This window comes from Artemia franciscana, chromosome 8 (assembly GCF_032884065.1).
Source record: "Artemia franciscana chromosome 8, ASM3288406v1, whole genome shotgun sequence".
Taxonomy (NCBI): Eukaryota; Metazoa; Arthropoda; class Branchiopoda; order Anostraca; family Artemiidae; genus Artemia; species Artemia franciscana.
Genome location: NC_088870.1, coordinates 45,481,959 through 45,498,109, shown reverse-complemented (window position 1 = coordinate 45,498,109; position 16,151 = coordinate 45,481,959). Strand labels below are relative to the sequence as shown.

The window sequence follows — 16,151 nt, the reverse complement described above, 5'->3', positions numbered from 1 at the left end:
AGGTCATAGCTCTTAGGTGAAGTGATATTTACTTTATTTGACCTCAGTAAATTATCATAAATTGAGTTCAATCCAAATTCACCTGTATCTCTGTTTATAGAATTATTCTTGAATAGAATTTTTTTTAATTTCGATTGTTTCCCTGAAAGTTTGCTTTGAACCTTGGTCCCTAGAAATCAAAGAAACATTTTCAAACAAAATAAAATGATTTGGAAAATTAAAGATATGCTCCGCGAGGGCCGACGTGAAATTTTCAGGTTTGGTATTTTGCTTTAAAGACGATGAAATGGAATGATGATGTTGTAGCAATCTCGTTCTTAAATTCTGGTTAGTACGTCCCACATAAGAGCTTCCACAAGTACATGGCATTTTATAAACCCCACTTTGTTGCTCTACGGAAGTCCGATCCTTTCCAGAATTTAAAAAACTTGCCAAAGTATTACTACCTCTTAAAGCTACCTTTAAACCATTATTTTGTAAAATTCTTTCAAGTTTTTCACTCAAACCTGGAACATATGGTAGAGAACAAAAGATATCTTTCTTTTCTGTTGTTTCCAGAATATCGTCAGAACATTCTAGAAATTTTTTCCTTCGTTTCGAAAAAGTCTGGTCAACTAACCAACCCGGATAATGGTTACTTATTAAAATGTCTTTTAGCAATAATAATTCCTCCTCAATGAATTTTGGAGAACAAATTCTAAAAATGCGGTCAGTTAAAGATATGATTAAACCAATTTTTACTTGGTGGGCATGACCGGAGAAAAATGAAAAAAATCTGTTATTGTTAGTAGGTTTTCTGTAAATCTTAAAATCCAGACTATTTTCATTTTTTAAAAGAAGGACATCCAAAAAAGGAAGTTTAGTATCCTCTTCTAATTCTTTTGTAAATTTTAAATCACCTCCCCAAAAATTAAGATGTTCTAAAAAACTTTTTAATTCCTCCACCCCATAATTCCATACTGAAATTATGACATCCATATATCTCCCCCAAAATTTATGTTTTAAAAAATATGAATTCTAATGAACCGGTTCTAATGAACCGGAACCGAAAAGGTCAAGGAGATTTGCCTCGGCTGTTGCATTGAAAAAAATAAGAGCAATAAACTATATGTAGTTAGTTTATTAGGTATAAATTCTGTTTATTTTTATTCATGTCTTTTAGTTTTACTGCTGATGATGAACACTGTATATGTGTTCGAAATATCCAGTTAAATAATTTTATATTTCACTGTCAATAAAAAGGTATCATCCCTATTTTGAACTGTTTTACTTTCGTCATGGAAAGGCAGTGTGGTCTTCGAAGTTATCTATATATATATATATATATATATATATATATATATATATATATATATATATATATATATATATATATATATATATATATGTATGTATATATAGTACTAACAACTCACCACAGTACCAAGCTGCTGAGGTCAACACAGCTACGCACGTTCTTCTTCCATCACAATCTATTCAAGTTCCCATTTCCTTTAAATCTTTCTTTATGACATCCTCCCAACCCAGACGAGGACGACCTGCTTTTCGTTTAGCCCTGGACGGTTGGTCGAAAAGGACAATCTTGGCAATGTGTCATCCTTCATCCGCAGAACGTGCCCTACCCATCTCAACCTTACTTTTATTACAGCCCTAGAAAGCGGGGTTGAACCACATTTTTCGTACAACCTACTGTTTGAAATACGGTCAGTCAGCCGGGTACCAAGAACAATCCCTAGGCAATTTCTCTGGAAAACATCTAATAAATCTTCATCCGCTATTCGGAGCGCCCATGCTTCAGAGCCATATTTGACCTCTGTCATTTACTGTAGCTTCCAATATTCTAATCTTGTTTTGCAGACTTATCTTCCTATTCTTCCAAACTTTTTTTTCCTGTGAATCAATCTTTTCGTTACCTAACGTCACCTTTTCATCTTCACTTATTCCTAGCCGTAGTGATTTAGTATTCTTAACATTTATTTTCAATTCTATTCTAGCACCTTGAACTCGCAAAACCTCTAAAAGTTCATTCATTTTGCTCACACTTTCATCTAGGAGGCCTAAATCATCAGCATAATCTGAGTTCAGGAGAGTTTTTCCTTCCCATTTGATTTTGTGGTCTCTCATTGCCTTTCCTGTGCTCTTTAAGATGAAGTCCATCGAAATGATCCATATAAAGGGGGTTAGAACACAAACCTGTTAAACTCCTGATTTAATACAGAACCTGTTGCTAACCTTATTTTCTACCTTAACCTCACCAGTATTCTTCTCGTATATAGCACTAATCACTAATGTATTTGTCTGGTACGCCATATAAGGATAAGACCTTTAGTAAAGCTCTTCTGTCAACAGAATAGAACGCTTGTTCAGAATATACAAAACTGAGGACCAAAGGTGTTTGACAACTAAGGCACTTCTCAATTATTAACCTAAGAGTGAAAGTTTTGTCGACACATCCTCTACCTTTTCTAAAACCGGACTGTTCTTCTCTTAAAACTTTGTTTACAGCATCTCTCAGTCTAAAAAGTATCTTATTACTAAGTAATTTGCTACCTACAGAGACCAGACTAATGCCTGGATGATTACGACACTCAGTCTTATCACCTTTCTTATATGGTGGTTTAATTAAGGTTTTCTTAAAAAGTCGTCAGGTTCATCCCCTTTTTCAAAAATCATAATCATAAACTTCAATAACTTATTTTTAACCTCATAACCACCATATTCAAGAAACTCATTTACAACACAATCAGCTCCTGGAGCCTTATTATTTTTAATCATTTTAATACTGTCGCTAATTCTTCCTCACAAAACAAATCTTCCTTGACATCCCAGGTATCACTAACTTTTTCATTTTCCTCTAAATCTTTTTCTGTAACTGTATCTTGGTTTTGCATTTTCTCAAAATGTTACGCCTATCTTTCTTTAACTCTTTCCTTATAACTAAATTTTGGCCCCGTTCCTATCTTTAACTGGGACTAGTCCGGATTGACTAATCTCTCTCAATGTATTAATGTCAGTACAATATTTTACTATAATGCAGTCTAGCTGCATCTTCCAGGTCCTCGGCAATCTTATCCAATGCCTCCACTTCACACCTCCTTAGTTCACATTTTACTGCTTTCTTCACTTTATTTACATTCCTTATGTTTTGATATTATCTATCACTCAGATAGTTCTTTTATAAGTATATATATAATATAAGGGGGGAAGAGAAGTTTAGGTTAGGTTTTAGGTTAGCTGTTGTTGTATCTTCCTCGATTTTAGGTAATTTTAGAATAACTGAACATGATGCTATTTGTCCAGGTTAGGAAAAAAGGAAATCAATTATCGCTATTACAATATACATTAAAAAAAAAAAAAATGAGTCAAAACTTGGTTTAAAAAAAATCCTGGCTATTAAGCAATTCAACAAAAGGGGGAACAAAACTCTTGCGATATGTTTCATGTTTTACGGGGATGGGAGTCAGTTTTGGGACTTTTTGAGATTTTATAGGGGACGGTCTGTTGCGATCAGGAAGGTAGGTAAACGTCCAGATACAGTGCATTTGTTGCTTTTGAATCCATTTAGCGTTATGGAATACATCTTAATTGTCAGCAATACATTCTAAACCACTCATTAAGCCGCTTTAGTAAATAAAATTGAAAATTTGTGCTAAGCTAGGATTAACATTCCAGATCAAAATTGGTCGGATTCAGCAAGTGAACCTAGCAGTTCAGCCCCGCCAACCCCAGGCTTCTTAGCGCCGCCAACAGCCTCCTTACTGCCAAAGAAAACGAAAGAAAGGCCAGCGGTTGCACCAATGAGTCTTCCAAGTGTGAAATATGTTGCACAGCAATTAGGTCATGAATATCACGAGATATCTGATGAAGAGCCTTCGACAGATAGTCCATTATTTGATGTAAGTTCTGCGTTCGTTTTTTCTGCTGTAGTTGATAGCATTCTGTTTTTGAATTGTTTTATCATTATTAGTTTATTACTTATTATGTTTATTGCTTAGAATATGATTAAATGAAGGTGGAGAGATAATGCTGGGTAAAGAGAAGATCGATGAACTGGATAGCTTTTTTAACGGGGTAGTCTTAGTAAAAAATGATGGATGCAATGAAGATGTTAGAAGTAAAATAACCAAGGCCCAGGGTGTTTTATTCACAGTTGAAAATTTTTTTGGAAGAATATGAAGATAAGTCTGCGAACTAAGATTAGATTAGTGGAAGCTACAGTAATATCTGGTATGGCTCTGAATCCTGGGCTAAATGTTTTTTTTTTTTTTTTTCTTGTTTTTTTTTAGGTTTTCGTTATTGTTGTGTATATGGAAAAACTAAAGATAGTGTTTTAAATTTTTTTAAAAAAATTTTGTGCGTTGTACTATAAAATAATAGGTTTACGTATTACAAACATATGGTTGCATATTATAAACATTCAGCATTTCAGATGTTGAAACGGAATCTGTACAGTTTCTTCACAAGTACTATTAATTAAGATTATCTCTACATAAAATAAATGCTAAATATAAAATTTAAGTATGTTATTTGTCTAGTTGGAATAAAGAAAAGACACTTTTTACAGAAAGAATTTGACCTTGGGCCAAGTCTGATGGATGAGATCTTCAGCAGTCTTGGAAGCGTTCCAACAAACCGATCAAATGCCAATCCCCAGCCGGTATCTACCCATCAACCACAAGGGCCAAACATGTGGGAACAGGCTGAAATGACACCAGCTAATCAACACAAAGCCTCTTCTGTTCTTAACTCACTGAAGGATACACTGAAGAAGAAGCATGCTACTGTAAGACTCATTTTTTTGTGTTCTAGTGTACTTTTATGTAGATTTAGCGTAGGTTAGTGTTGTTTTCATTGTATGTTTTAGTGTAATTGTGTATGTTTTAGTGTTTTATGTTTCTTATTTGCGTAGCTATCATGGTTATGACAACGACTGCAACCTAGTAAACCGTGGTCTGTGCCTGCTGAAATGTGGAAAATAATTTCTGGTGACAAATATTCCCTTGTAACAGTATTTTGAAAATGATCATTTGTGTTCAGGTTCAACTCAACAATAGTCTGTAATTAGGAGAAGATAATTTTCGTAAATTTAGAAAAAGAGCACGTCACCTCCCGAAAATAATATAGATTTGAAATAAAAATACAACATAGAAATGGACATTTTTGGAAACCATTTTACTGGAGGTCTGCAATACTCAACCTTGAACAACAAGGAAAATCACACTTTGCTTAGATAACTCTGATGCCTCCTTTTTCTTTTTTTCCCAGGTATGATCGTATTGAGCCAGTGATCACTGAATATTGGCATAGAGCCAATATAAAATATTGGCTTACTTAAATGAAAATCAAAATATCTAGGCAGATTCCTCTTCTTTTCTTAACTCATTGAAGCATACACCGAAATAAAAGAATATTAATCTAGTACTCTTTTCTTTATGCTTGACTGTTTAGCTATCATCGTTGCGGCAGCAGCTGCATCCTAGTAAAGAGCAGACTATGGCCTGTAGTTTTCTAGTTTTATGGCCTGTAGCCGACAAAAAACGAGTTTCATGGCCAATGATTCACCTAGCCAAGTGGATTGGTGCGCTGGATAGTATAAGTTGCCGCAGTGCAGTGGAAAAGAACTCTCCTTCGTAAAAAAAAAAAAAGATTTGAGTTCAAATCCATCTGTGGCAACGATTCTTGTGGCAACGCTTCTTGTGGCAGCTGAGTGGATAAAACTACACGGAGTGGTAAAATCGGGATCAGGGTTCAATTCCCCGTGTCGAGAGGCAAGATTATTACAATTAGAATATTCCCATGCTACACAACTTCGAAAATAGCGATGTTCATTCGGAATCAACTGAGCAGTAATTCTTAATTATTAGAATATTTTTGGAATTTCAAAAAAGAGCCTGAAACCCAAAAATGACGTCCAATTAAAATAAGTTAATTCTTCAAATTATCGTTGCCGAAAACTTTGAACTGACTGTTTACAGTCCCCATCTTGAGCAACAAGAAAAATTGCATTTATGCTTGGGTAGCACTAATAGATATGGTAATCAATCTTACACATTGGGAGAACATAAAGATTGCTTTCCCATGTGAATCGTTGCTCAGTGATATTTTTAACAAAATTACCCTCTATTTGAAATTTAACAAGTCATTTTTAATACAATTCTTCCTGCATAAACAGTGTAACTTTTGAACTTATCTGTGGAGGTAATTTTACTAATAATTAAGAACAAAGGTTTTTTGAAATATTGTTGACAAAGGCTTTAATTAGTTTTATTGGAATATCTAGTGGACAAATGCTGCTATTTTTATGGCACTTGGTATTAACCAAGTGACATATAGCAATCGCAAATTCTGTCGGTCCCGGTTTTGCTACTTTAGGCACTTCCAGGTAAGCTAGGACGATGAAATTTCGCCGGCGTATCAGGGACCGGACCAGGTCAAATTAGAAATAGTCTTTTTCCCGATTTGACCGTCTGGGGGGGGGAGTGGGGGGCCCGTTAATTCGGAAAAATAGAAAAATTGAAGTATTTTTAACTTACAAACGGTTGATCAGATCTTAATGAAATTTGATATTTAGAAGGATATCGTGTCTCAGAGCTCTTATTTTAAATCCCGACCGGATCTGGTGACATTGTGGGGGGGGGGGGAGGGGGAAACCTAAAAACTGGGAAAACACTTAGAATGGAGGGATCGAGATGAAACTTGGTGGGAAAAATAAGCACAAGTCCTAGATACATGATTGACATAACCGGAACGGATCCGCTCTCTTTGGGGTAGTTGGGGGGGGGGTTAATTCTGAAAAATTAGAAAAAATGAGGTATTTTTAACTTACGAACGGGTGATCGGATCTCAATGAAATTTGATATTTAAAAGAATATCGTGTCTCAGAGCTCTTATTTTAAATCCCGACCGGATATGGTGACATAGAGGGGGGTTGGGAGGGGGAAACCTAAAACTTGGAAAACACTTAGAGTGGAGGGATCAGGATGAAACTTGGTGGGAAAAATAAGCACAAGTCCTAGATACATGATTGACATAACCGGAACGGATGCGCTCTCTTTGGGGTAGTTGGGAGGGGGTTAATGCTGAAAAATTAGAAAAAATGAGGTATTTTTAACTTGCGAACGGGTGATCGGATCTCAATGAAATTTGATATTGAGAAGGATATCGTGTCTCAAAGCTCTTATTTTAAGTCCCGACCGGATCTGGTGACATTGGGGGGAACCTAAAATCATGGAAAACGCTTAGATTGGAGGGATCGGGATGAAACTTGGTGGGTAAAATAAGCAGAAGTCTTAGATACGTGATTTACATAATTGGAACGGATCCGCTCTATTGGGGGGGGGGGAGTTCATTCTGAAAAGTTAGAAAAAATGACGTATTTTTAACTTACGAAGGAGTGATCGGATCTTCATGAAACTTCATATTTAGAAGGACCTCGTGACTCAGATCTCTTATTTTAAATATCAACCGGATCCAGCGAAATTGAGGGAGAGGGGCAGTTGAGGGGAACCGGAAATCTTAGAAAATACTTAAAGCGGTGAGATCAGGATGAAACTGGATGGGAAGAATAAAAACCCGTCTAAGACACGTGACTGACATAATCGGATCGGATCTGCTCTCTTTGGTGGAGTTGGGGGGGGGGGGGGGGGTAGTTTTGAAAATTGAGGTATTTGTAACTTACGAAAGGGTGACCAGATCTTAATGAAATTTGATATTTATAAGGGTCTTGCGCTTTAAAGCTCTAATTTTAAATACCGACCAGATCCTGTGACATTGGGGGGAGTTGGAGGGGGAAACCAGAATTCTTGAAAAACGTGAAAATTGGGGTATTTTTATTTTACGAATAGGTGATCGGATCTTAGTGACATTAAAATATTGAGAAGGAATTCATGTCTCAGAGCTCTTATTTCAAATCCCGACCTAGATCTTTTGACATTGGGGGGAGTTGGAGGGGGAAATCTTGGAAAACACTTGGAGTGGAGGAATTGGGATGAAGCTTGGTGGATAGAATAAGCAAATGTCCTTGATACGTGATTGACGGAATCGTACTAGATTCGCTCTCTTTGGGGGAGTTGAGGGGAGGGGTTCAGTGATTTGGCGAGTTTGGTCCTTCTGGACGTGCTAGGACGATGAAAATTGGTAGGCGTGTCAGGGAGCTGCACAAATTGACTTGATAAAGTCGTTTTCCCAGATTCGACCATCTGGGGGTTAAATGGAGAGGAAAAATTAGAAAAAATTAGTTATTTATAACATCCTAGTGGGTGATCGGATCTTAATGAATTTTGATATTTAGAAGGACATCGTGACTCAGAGCTCTTATTTTAAATCCTGACCGGCATTAAGCCCCTCATTTTCCTTTTAAATCAATCTATTGATTCATAGAATTTTGCTAGAGCTCATACCATATGATCTCTTGGCTCTTAGCTCTTCTTGCCTCGTCACAAGTGCCATATGAGCTCTTAGCTCTTGTTTGTTCCTAAGTTTTGTCTCCACATTGACGGGGAGATCAATCGGATTTTACCTTAAACATTTAAATTTCTTTGGCACTTTATACTCCTGGGAACTGACCGCTGTCCAAAATCAGAACATATTCCTACAGTTTTAGGAATATTGCCTCTCAACAAGCTGAATGACCTTGGTATTGAATTTTCCTGGCTTGGAAAAGAGTTGCTTGATCCTTCCCCCCCCCCAAAAAAAAAAAAAAAATGTAAAAATAAAGTATAACGGACTACTTTTAAATTGTAATTATCGCAATATAGGCAATAGTAAAACACATCTGAATTTGATTCCCTTTTATAGAACAGAAAGTAGTGTAAGCTAATCTTAAATGAAGGAATTAAGAATCTAAAATTAAAGGAACATTCATGTGTACATTACTATTCCTTGTTTGAAAACTATTTGCTTTGCTTTAAGCAGGTTATGATTTCAATTATAGTTATTCCTAATGTTCTTGTATGTACGGAATGTTGATGTTGTGGCCATCTGATGGAAGCAATTTCCATAGACCTATCGCTTAATTCCTTTAAACAAAGATTCAATAGGTGTATTCTGCCTTGAGATATTGCTAGGTAAATAAATTGTGGCATACTGGTCACACTGGCGTGTCTGGCACTGTGAATTACCCTGTTTAAAAACTTTGTCGTGAATGTTATTAGTAGGAATAAGACCGTTTTGAATGCAGAAAGTAAAGTAACCTAAAATTTAACGGCTTTTCGTAACTTTAAAGGATGGGCTGTGAAATCAATCGGTTAACTAAAAAAGGTGATCGGAGGGAAGTATTTTGGGTTTGTGTCGAGTTTTTTTTTAATGAAATATAAAATAATTTTTTTTAACCCAGTGTGCCAATGGCCCCCTTTCCCACCAACCCCCCCCCCTTTCGCAACTTTTACCTCTGCTTTTCTTTAAAAGAAAGAGATGGTTTGAGAATGCTATATAGAAAAATTTACAAGTTTGAACGAATTTTTGTCATCTGTGAGATTCTTAGAAAAGTTCTTGATGAGAGTAAAGCAAGCGGAATCTAATCTTTTTTCCGTAACTTCAAGAGAATTATTGTGGATTTGATCGGTCAAATAAAGACCGTGAAGGGAGGAAAGTACCATCAGGAAAATAATAGTAAAGTTAATAATTGAGTCAGGGTCAATTGTCTTACCGCTTGATGTAAACTAAAGATGATAGCATATATATATATCTATCTATATATATAAAAATAAGTTGTCTGTCTGTCTGTGGATGGATCAGGTGACGTCACCTGAAAAAAACTGGATCAGGTGACGTCAAAACTGAAAAAACTAAAAAAAGGCAAAAACTACAAAAAAAACTAAAAACTAATAAAAAAAATAAAAAAGCTAAAAAACTAAAAAAACTAAAAAAAAGGCAAAAACTACAAAAAAAACTAAAAACTAATAAGAAAGCTAAAAAACTAAAAAAACTAAAAAAAGGCAAAAACTACAAAAAAAACTAAAAACTAATAAAAAAAATAAAAAAGCTAAAAAACTAAAAAAACTAAAAAAACTAAAAAAAGGTAAAAAACTAAAAAAACTAAAAAAAAGGAAAAAACTGAAAAATAAGCTAAAATAAAGGTAAAAACCAATAAAAAACTAAAAAAAAAACTGAAAAAACTAAAAAAAGGCAAAAACTACAAAAAAAACTAAAAACTAATAAAAAAAGTAAAAAAGCTAAAAAACTAAAAAAACTAAAAAAAACTAAAAAAACTAAAAAAAGGTAAAAAACTAAAAAAAATAAAAAATAAAAAAAAAATAAAAAAAGGAAAAAACTGAAAAATAAGCTAAAATAAAGGTAAAAACCAATAAAAAACTAAAAAGAAAAAAAGGAAAAAACTAAAAAAAAATTTCATCTAAAAAACTAAAAAAACTAAAAAAGGTAAAAACTAAAAGAACTAAAAAAGAAAAAAATAAATGACGACACTCAAAGAGAAAGCGACCAGGACAAAAGGAATGTTCGATTAGCAATCAACAAAGCACCGGGACACAGGGAGTATAAATGACGACCAGGACATAAGTAAAAAAAAAAAACTATCTATATATATAAAAATAAGTTGTCTGTGGATCTGTGGATCGTGGATCAGGTGACGTCACCTGAAAAAACTGGATCAGGTGACGTCAAAACTGAAAAAACTAAAAAAAGGCAAAAACTACAAAAAAAACTAAAAACTAATAAAAAAATAAAAAAGCTAAAAAACTAAAAAAACTAAAAAAAGGCAAAAACTACAAAAAAAACTAAAAACTAATAAAAAAGCTAAAAAACTAAAAAAAAGGCAAAAACTACAAAAAAAAACTAAAAACTAATAAAAAAAATAAAAAAGCTAAAAAACTAAAAAAACTAAAAAAAGGTAAAAAACTAAAAAAACTAAAAACTAAAAAAAAACTAAAAAAAAGGAAAAAACTGAAAAATAAGCTAAAATAAAGGTAAAAACCAATAAAAAACTAAAAAAAAAAACTGAAAAAACTAAAAAAAAGGCAAAAACTACAAAAAAACTAAAAACTAATAAAAAAAAGTAAAAAAGCTAAAAAACTAAAAAAACTAAAAAAACTAAAAAAAGGTAAAAAACTAAAAAAAATAAAAAATAAAAAAAACTAAAAAAAAAAGGAAAAAACTGAAAAATAAGCTAACATAAAGGTAAAAACCAATAAAAAACTAAAAAGAAAAAAAGGAAAAAACTAAAAAAAATTTTCATCTATAAAACTAAAAAAAACTAAAAAAGGTAAAAACTAAAAGAACTAAACAAGAAAAAAATAAATGACGACACTCAAAGAGAAAGCGACCAGGACAAAAGGAATGTTCGATTAGCAATCAGCAAAGCACCGTGACACAGGGAGTATAAATGACGACCAGGACATAAGTAAAAAAAAAAATTAACAAAACTAAAAAGAAGGTAAAAACTACAAAAAAACTAAAAAGAAAAAAAAACTAAAAACTAATAAAAAAACTAAAAAATCTAAAAATCTAAATAAACTAAAAAAGAAAAAAAAAAGGAAAAAAATAAAGGAGAAAAACAAAACTAAAAAACGAATGTATATACAGACCGGTACACCGGGATACAAATGACGACCGGGACACAGGGAATATAAATGACGACCGGGACACAGGGACACAACTACAACGGGGACACCGGGGGAAACAGGGGGATATAAATGACGACCGGGACAAAAAAACTAAAAAGAAAAAAAAAACTAAAAACTAATAAAAAAACTAAAAAATCTAAAAATCTAAATAAGCTAAAAAAGAAAAAAAAAGGAAAAAAATAAAGGAGAAAAACAAAACTAAAAAACGAATGTATATACAGACCGGGACACCGGGATACAAATGACGACCGGGACACATGGAATATAAATGACGACCGGGACACAGGGACGCAACTACAACGGGGACACCGGGGGAAACAGGGGGATGTAAATGACGACCGGGACACCGGGACAGGGAATGGTCGATTAGCAATCACCATCAACAAAGCTCAAGGGCAATCATTAGAATCATGAGGTATAGATCTGAATACAGATTGTTTTCCCATGGACCATTATATGTTGCATGTTCAAGAGTCGGTAAACCTGACAATCTATTTATATGCAAAGACAATGGGACAGCAAAGAATGTTGTATATTCGCAAGTTTTACGTAGTTAAAACCATATATATATATATATATATATATATATATATATATATATATATATATATATATCTATATTCACAGGTGGGACATAGGGACACAACTACAATGGCGCGTAACTATTATGGCGCGTAACGACTTACGCGCGCGGGGGGGCTTGGGGGGGCGCGAAGCGCCCCCACCAACTAGGTGTTGGGGTGGCGCGAAGCGCCACCCCAACAGCTAGTATATATATATATCTATATATATAAAAATAAGTTGTTTGTGGGTTATGTCTGTCTGTCTGTCTGTCGAGTGACGTCGTGTTTGTCCGCATATGACATCTGAATTATTTCACACTAATACAAAAGAAGAAAAAAAACTAAAAAGGTAAAAACTACAAAAAAACTAAAAAGAAAAAAACTAAAAAAGCTAAAAAAACTAAAAAAAAACTAAAAAAGGTAAAAAACTAAAAACTAAAAAAAACTGAAAAAACTAAAAAAAGGCAAAAAACTACAAAAAAAAAACTAAAAACTAATAAAAAAACTAAAAAAGCTAAAAAACTAAAAAAACAAAAAAAGAAACTAAAAAAAGGTAAAAAACTAAAAAAAAACTAAAAACTAAAAAAGAAAAAAACTAAAAAAAAGGAAAAAACTGAAAAATAAAAGAGGAAAAGGAAACTAAAAAAATATGAATAAAAATAAAAAAAGAAGATAAAAACTACAAAAAAAAACTAAAAAGAAAAAAACGAAAAAAAAACTAAAAAAGCTAAAAAAAAGGTAAAAAACCAATAAAAAAACTAAAAAGAATAAAAGGAAAAAAAAAACTAAAATTTTTTTTTCATCATATAATATGACGTCTGAATTATTTCATCATATACCAATTCAAAAACGAATGTATTCAAGCCGATGTAGCTGAGTTGATAAGGCGTTATGTTCCAGGTTCTAGGTTCATGAGGTTCCAGGTTCGAACTTTGGCTTTAGCATTAATATAAAAGAAGCAAAAATCTAAAGAAGGTAAAAACTACAAAAAAAAAACTAAAAAGAAAAAAAAAAATAAAAAAATCTAAAAAAGCTTAAAACTAAAAAAAACTAAAAAAAAAACTAAAAAAAAGGTAAAAAAACTGAAAAATAAAGGAGAAAAAGAAAACTAAAAAAATATAAATAAAAATAAAAAACTAAAAAGATAAAAACTTCAAAAAAAACTAAAAGAAAAAAGAAAAAAAACTAAAAAACCTAAAAAACCTAAAAAAAGGTAAAAACCAATAAAAAAAACTAAAAAGAAAAAAGGGGAAAAAATTAAAAATTTATTTCATCATATACCAATTCAAAAACGAATGTATACCGGGATGACGACCGGGACACAGGGAATATAAATGACGACCGGGACGTAGGGACACAACTACAACGGTGACGCCGGGGGCACAGGGGGGATATATAAATGACGACGGGGACACAGGCAATGTTCGATTAGCAATCACCATCAACAAAGCTCAAGGGCAATCATTAGAATCATGAGGTATAGATCTGAATATGGATTGTTTTTCCCATGGACAATTATATGTTGCATGTTCAAGAGTCGGTAAACCTGACAATCTATTTATATGCACAGACAATGGGGCAGCGAAGAATGTTGTATATTCACAAGTTTTACGTCGTTAAAAACATAAATTGACTTTGCGTCCAGTTGAACTTTATCCTTTTCAATCTTAGACATCGTGACGGATGAAAACTCGGAACAATCTATATATATAAAAATAAGTTGTCTCTGTGTGTGTGGGTCTGTCTGTCGGGTGACGTTATGTTTGTGTGTCGACTGACGTCATGTTTTCAACTGACGAAATTACAGACCGGGACATCGGGACGCAAATGACGACCGGGACACCGGCACTTAGGGAATATAAATGACGACACTCAAAGAGGGGAAAGCGACCGGGACAAAAGGAATGTTCGATTAGCAATCAACAAAGCACCGGGACACAAATGACGACCGGGACACAGGGAGTATAAATTATGACCAGGACATAAGTAAAAAAAAAAAACTAAAAAAACTAAAAAAAAAGGTAAAAACTACAAAAAAACTAAAAAGAAAAAAAAAACTAAAAACTAATAAAAAAACTAAAAATTCTAAAAATATGAATAAACTAAAAAAGAAAAAAAAGAAAAAAGGAAAAAAATAAAGGAGAAAAACAAAACTAAAAAACGAATGTATATACAGACCGGGACACCGGGATACAAATGACGACCGGGACACAGGGAATATAAATGACGACCGGGACACAGGGACACAAACTACAACGGGGACCGCCGGGGGGCACAGGGGGATATAAATGACGACCGGGACACAATGAATATAAATGACGCCCGGGACACTCAAAGAGAAATCACAGACTGGGACACCGGGACACAAATGACGACCGGGACACAGGGAATATAAATGACGACCGGGACACAGGGACAAAACTACAAAGGGGACGCCGGGGGACACAGGGGGATATATAAATGACGATGGCGACACAGGGAATGGTCGATTAGCAATCACCATCAACAAAGCTCAAGGGCAATCATTAGAATCATGAGGTATAGATCTGAATACGGATTGTTTTCCCATGGACCATTATATGTTGCATGTTCAAGAGTCGGTAAACCTGACAATCTATTTATATGCACAGACAATGGGACAGCAAAGAATGTTGTATATTCGCAAGTTTTACGTAGTTAAAAACATATATCTATATATATAAAAATAAGTTGTCTGTGTGTGGATCTGTGGATGGATCAGGTGACGTCATGTTTGTTCGCATATGACGTCTGAATTATTTCACACTAATACAAAAGAAGAAAAAAACTAAAAAAGGTAAAAACTACAAAAAAAAACTAAAAAGAAAAAAAACTAAAAAAGCTAAAAACTAAAAAAAAACTAAAAAAAGGTAAAAATCTAATAACTAAAAAAAAACTGAAAAAAATAAAAAAAGGCAAAAACTACAAAAAAAATAAAAACTAATAAAAAAACTAAAAAAGCTAAAAAACTAAAAAAACTAAAAAAAACTAAAAAAAGGTAAAAAACTAAAAAAAACTAAAAAAGAAAAAAATTAAAAAAAGGAAAAAACTGAAAAATAAAAGAGAAAAAGAAACGTCCCGGGTCCCCGGTCATCATTTGTATCTCGGTGTCCGGTCTGTATATACATTCGTTTTTTAGTTTTGTTTTTCTCCTTTATTTTTTTCCTTTTTTTTTGTATCCCGGTGTACCGGTCTGTATATACATTCGTTTTTTAGTTTTGTTTTTCTCCTTTATTTTTTTCCTTTTTTTTTCTTTTTTAGTTTATTTAGATTTTTAGATTTTTTAGTTTTTTTATTAGTTTTTAGTTTTTTTTTCTTTTTAGTTTTTTTGTAGTTTTTACCTTCTTTTTAGTTTTGTTAATTTTTTTTTTACTTGTGTCCTGGTCGTCATTTATACTCCCTGTGTCCCGGTGCTTTGTTGATTGCTAATCGAACATTCCTTTTGTCCTGGTCGCTTTCTCTTTGAGTGTCGTCATTTATTTTTTTCTTTTTTAGTTCTTTTAGTTTTTTACCTTTTTTAGTTTTTTTTTAGTTTTTAGTTTTTTTAGTTTTTTACCTTTTTTTAGTTTTTTTAGTTTTTTTAGTTTTTTAGCTTTTTTATTTTTTTTATTAGTTTTTATTTTTTTTGTAGTTTTTGCCTTTTTTTTAGTTTTTTTAGTTTTTTTAGCTTTTTTATTAGTTTTAGTTTTTTTTGTAGTTTTTGCCTTTTTTTAGTTTTTTTAGTTTTTTAGCTTTTTTATTTTTTTTATTAGTTTTAGTTTTTTTTTTGTAGTTTTTGCCTTTTTTTAGTTTTTTCAGTTTTGACGTCACCTGATCCAGTTTTTTTCAGGTGACGTCACCTGATCCACGATCCACAGATCCACAGACAACTTATTTTATATATATAGATAGTTTTTTTTTTTTTTACTTATGTCCTGGTCGTCATTTATACTCCCTGTGTCCCGGTGCTTTGTTGATTGCTAATCGAACATTCCTTTTGTCCTGGTCGCTT

General features: G+C 33.1%; 1 protein-coding gene across 1 annotated transcript in view; it reads left to right on the top strand.

The window, feature by feature from the left end:
• LOC136030483 (activated Cdc42 kinase-like) overlaps positions 1–16,151 on the top strand; it is a gene marked incomplete in the record, with an annotated part of 105,846 nt that overhangs the window by 69,041 nt on the left and 20,654 nt on the right. The window contains 2 exon segments of the mRNA XM_065709501.1: positions 3,673–3,896; positions 4,565–4,783. Of these exon segments, the coding sequence (XP_065565573.1) occupies positions 3,673–3,896; positions 4,565–4,783 (443 nt within the window).